The sequence below is a fragment of the Penaeus japonicus genome, unplaced genomic scaffold (assembly GCF_977035675.1).
Source record: "Penaeus japonicus unplaced genomic scaffold, GWHDUDI00000001_assembly GWHDUDI00000032, whole genome shotgun sequence".
Lineage (NCBI taxonomy): Eukaryota > Metazoa > Arthropoda > Malacostraca > Decapoda > Penaeidae > Penaeus > Penaeus japonicus.
This window is the reverse complement of record NW_028234434.1, coordinates 25,501,920-25,506,919: the sequence shown is the minus strand read 5'-3', so window position 1 is coordinate 25,506,919 and position 5,000 is coordinate 25,501,920. Positions and strand designations below refer to the sequence as shown.

Here is a 5,000-nt window from a genome sequence, read left to right as displayed (position 1 = left end):
TCTCTCTCTCTCTCTCTCTCTCTCTCTCTCTCTCTCTCTCTCTCTCTCTCTCTCTCTCTCTCTCTCTCCCTCTCTCGCTCTCTCTTTTCAGTGGGAAAGTATACAGGGATTGTACCTACCTAGGTTTGTGTGTGTGTATGTGTGTGTGTGTGTGCGTGCGTATGTGTGCGTGCGTGCGTGTGTGTGTGTGTGTGTGTGTGTGTGTGCATGCATTGAGACGAATCTCCAGAGAGCGTCAAGTAACCGACATCATCAACTGCAGAGTCATTAACTCCCCGTTTAGAAAGGCAATCATAATAGCTGCCTTCGCCTCAGCTGACGCATTTTTTTTTTTCTTTCTTTTTCTTTTTTTCCTCTTCACTGTCTCCTCTCCCTTCCTTTCCAGCTTCGTCGCCCATGTCGTCCCGAAACTTCCCGCCGTCGTTCTGGAACAGCAACTACCAGGTGCCGTCGACGTCGTCAGCTTCGTCGTCGCGCCCCCCGAGTCTGGCAGGACACTTAGCGGGGGCGTCGCCAGCGGACCTCTACGACCCCTACCACAGCGGTCTTCACTCGCTCCAGGCACCTGCCCCGGATCCCTGGGCGGCCTATTCCTTATCCTCGCAGGTAAGTCCTCTGGGATAGGCTCTTCCTGAAGTCTGTTTTTTTTTTGTTTTTTTTGTTTTTTGTTTTTAGTCTGTTTTTGAAAGGTGGTTCGTTGAGTGATTGTTAGGGATAAATAGTGATGATGGATAAGATGGTTGGGAAAAAATATTCATATATATAAAATAGATTTATTGAATAGTGTATAGTGTTTTTGTTTTGTTTTTGTTTTTTCTGTCATATTATAAACACGGTAAAGTGTATTTGCCATTCATGAATAAGACACAAATATCATGACATGTTAACTTAAATATTCTTAATTGATATTTATGCTGATATCATGATACCTATCTATCGCCATTTCTCATCGGAGCTCGACCAACCTTAGGGACTTTCAAATCAAATCGCCGGTGAAAAGCAAGAGGGAAAGTAAAACAATTTTTTTGCATGACGTTGCAGGCTTATGGTCACCGCAGCGTGGCTCATGACGTGTACCAAGCCGCCATGTCGTCTGTACCGTCGTCGTCGCGGCCGTACCACCAGTACTCCTCTCTTTCCTTCCAGCCCCACTTGGCCAGACTTCCAGGAGTCTCAGCCGTCACTTCACAGGTAGGATAAAACGTAGGATTCTTTTGTTAGGATGTTTTGTTTCTTCGTGTGAATGATACGAAGGAATGAAGAGTTTGAGGAAGGGTTTCTTCGTATGAATGATACGAAGGAATGAAGAGTTTGAGATTGGGTTTCTTCGTATGAATGATACGAAGGAATGGAGAGTTTGAGATTGGGTTTCTTCGTATGAATGATACGAAGGAATGGAGAGTTTGAGATTGGGTTTCTTCGTATGAATGATATGAAGGAATGAAGAGTTTGAGATTGGGTTTCTTCGTATGAATGATATGAAGGAATGAAGAGTTTGAGATTGGGTTTCTTCGTATGAATGATACGAAGGAATGAAGAGTTTGAGATAAGGGTTTCTTCGTGTGAATGATATGAAGGAATGAAGAGTTTGAGATAGTGTTTCTTCATGTGAATGATATGAAGGAATGAAGAGTTTGAGATTGGGTTTCTTAATACGAAGGAATGAAGAGTTTGAGATAGTGTTTCTTCGTATGAATGATACGAAGGAATGAAGAGTTTGAGATTGGGTTTCTTCATGTGAATGATATGAAGGAATGAAGAGTTTGAGAGATAGTGTCTCTTCGTATGAATGATTCAAAGGAATGAAGAGTTTGAGATAGTGTTTCTTCGTATGAATGATACGAAGGAATGAAGAGTTTGAGATAGTGTTTCTTCGTATGAATGATATGAAGGAATGAAGAGTTTGAGATATAGTGTTTCTTCGTGCGAATGATATGAAGGAATGAAGAGTTTGAGATAGGGTTTCTTCGTGTGAATGATTCAAAGGAATGAAGAGTTTGAGAAAGGGTTTCTTCGTATGAATGATACGAAGGAATGGAGAGTTTGAGATAGGGTTTCTTCGTATGAATGATACGAAGGAATGAAGAGTTTGAGATTGGGTTTCTTCGTATGAATGATACGAAGGAATGGAGAGTTTGAGATTGGGTTTCTTCGTATGAATGATGTGAAGGAATGAAGAGTTTGAGATAGGGTTTCTTCGTATGAATGATACGAAGGAATGAAGAGTTTGAGATATAGTGTTTCTTCGTATGAATGATATGAAGGAATGAAGAGTTTGAGACAGGGTTTCTTCGTATGAATGATATAAAGGAATGAAGAGTTTGAGATTGGGTTTCTTCGTATGAATATAAAGGAATGAAGAGTTTGAGATAGGGTTTCTTCGTATGAATGATATGAAGGAATGAAGAGTTTGAGATTGGGTTTCTTCGTATGAATGATACGAAGGAATGAAGAGTTTGAGATTGGGTTTCTTCGTATGAATGATACGAAGGAATGAAGAGTTTGAGATATAGTGTTTCTTCGTATGAATGATACGAAGGAATGAAGCGTTTGAGAAAGTGTTTCATCGTATGAATGGTATGAAGGAATGAAGAGTTTGAGATTGGGTTTCTTCGTGTGAATGATACGAAGGAATGAAGAGTTTGAGATTGGGTTTCTTCGTATGAATGATACGAAGGAATGAAGAGTGTGAGATAGGGTTTCTTCATATGAATGGTATAAAGGAATGAAGAGTTTGAGAAAGTGTTTCATCGTATGAATGGTATGAAGGAATGAAGAGTTTGAGGAAGGGTTTCTTCGTATGAATGATACGAAGGAATGAAGAGTTTGAGATAGGGTTTCTTCGTATGAATGGTATGAAGGAATGAAGAGTTTGAGGAAGGGTTTCTTCGTATGAATGATACGAAGGAATGAAGAGTTTGAGATTGGGTTTCTTTGTATGAATGATACGAAGGAATGAAGAGTTTGAGATTGGGTTTCTTCGTATGAATAATACGAAGGAATGAAGAGTTTGAGATTGGGTTTCTTCGGATGAATGATACGAAGGAATGAAGAGTTTGAGATTGGGTTTCTTCGTATGAATAATACGAAGGAATGAAGAGTTTGAGATTGGGTTTCTTCGGATGAATGATACGAAGGAATGAAGAGTTTGAGATATAGTGTTTCTTCGTATGAATGATACGAAGGAATGAAGAGTTTTGAAATTGGGTTTCTTCGTATGAATGTTATAAAGGAATGAAGAGTTTGAGATTGGGTTTCTTCGTATGAATAATACGAAGGAATGAAGAGTTTGAGATATAGTGTTTCTTCGTATGAATGTTATAAAGGAATGAAGAGTTTGAGATTGGGTTTCTTCGTATGAATGATACGAAGGAATGGAGAGTTTGAGATAGATAGGGTTTTGATAATCGGGGGGAATCTATGATGTTCATGATTCTCACTGTGATTTTGCGCGTTGCAGATGCCTATGGCGAAACCTGACAGTTGGGGCGCTCGCTACCATGAGGCCTTCAGTAATCCGGAACTGGCGCACGGCCTCGACACCAATTACTCCGCGGCGCACTACCCGAACGTCCCAGGTGAGAGGCAGAGTCATGAGTGCTCTCTCTTTCTTTCTCTTTCTCTCTATTTCTCTCTCTCGATTTCTCTTTATCTCTCTCTCTCTCTCTTTGTCTCTCTATCTATCTATCTCTCTCTCTCTCGATTTCTCTCTATCTCTCTCTCTCTCTCTTTGTCTCTCTATCTATCTCTCTCTCTCTCGATTTCTTTCTCTCTCTCTCTCTCTCTCTCTCTCTCTTTCCCTCTCTTTCTCTCTCTCTCTCTCTCTCTTTCCCTCTCTTTCCCTCTCTCTCTCTCTCTCTCTCTCTCTCTCTCTCTCTCTCTCTCTCTCTCTCTCTCTCTCTCTCTCTCTCTCTCTCTCTCTCTCTCTCTCTCTCTCTCTCTCTCTCTCTCTGTCACACACACACACATTCTCTCTCTCTCTTACTCTTTCTGTTTCTCTCTCTCCCTTTCTCAGTTTATCCATTTATCAACGAACACAGACATCCTATCTACTGTATACATGTATATCCTCTTGCATGCTTGTTTGTATTTGGATTATCCTTATTACCATAATCACATCACTTCAAAGATAGTTCCCATCATAGAACTCTAACACACGCGTTCATTTTACTCCAGGTTTAGAAACCGGCGTCCCTCAGGAAGGTGCTAAGGACCTCTACTGGTTCTAAACGAAGCCCCGACGCCTCTTCGGTGATGTCAATCTAGACGAGGAAGGTCGCTGCTGGTCCTCCAAAACCGAGCCGAGCTGCAGGAGAAGGAAGGAAGGAGCCGAGTGTTCCCTTTGTGCCAAGTGAAAGAGACGAACGGCCTTGTGAGATAGTGTGTTCGCTCGACGAAATACAGCTCAATCTCGCAAAGGCTTCGACTAGCTTCTTGTTATGAAATGTTAATCATATCCTCTGATAAGCAGGATTGAAAATGATGTTTAGAAAAAAAAGATAATAATAAATGGCATATTGACAACAAAGTTATGGACAATGTGATTATGCAAGGAGTATAATCATCATGTTTAGTCAATATAAACTTTTATAGGCGGGTGTGCCCAGCGCTATCAAAACGGAGACACAATCACACAACGAAGGTGCTAACATGGTGTCAAAAATACAAATATTATCATGACATGTAGACTTTATATTTTTGTTGATCACACACACAAAAAGAAAGAGAAATGTACAAACTGGAGTTTTTATTTCACATTGCTAATGCTTTAATCTATTTTGTTAGGTTAACTTGTACAGTTTGTTCTCAGTTGCAGTATTCATTGTAGTACTTTTTAGTTATGCTGTACAATCTGTTCTTCAGTTGCAGTATCTATAGTTGTACATTTAGTTGTGCTGTTTTGCTACTTTCATGAGGTCATGAGGTGGAGATTCCTAAAACGATGAGGGGAGTGGGAGGGGGGAAGGGGGGGGGGTGAGGGTTAGGGTGGTATTTACTTT

General features: G+C 40.6%; 1 protein-coding gene across 1 annotated transcript in view; it reads left to right on the top strand.

The window, feature by feature from the left end:
• The window catches only part of LOC122251796 (uncharacterized), a 117,139-nt gene that overhangs the window by 110,439 nt on the left and 1,700 nt on the right, over positions 1 to 5,000 (top strand). Inside the window, exons 4-7 of the mRNA XM_043013922.2 lie at positions 386 to 606; positions 1,042 to 1,191; positions 3,461 to 3,578; positions 4,177 to 5,000. The exon at positions 4,177 to 5,000 is cut by the window's right edge and continues 1,700 nt beyond it. Of these exons, the coding sequence (XP_042869856.2) occupies positions 386 to 606; positions 1,042 to 1,191; positions 3,461 to 3,578; positions 4,177 to 4,229 (542 nt within the window). The 3' untranslated portion in view covers positions 4,230 to 5,000. The remainder of the gene's footprint in view (positions 1 to 385; positions 607 to 1,041; positions 1,192 to 3,460; positions 3,579 to 4,176) is intronic.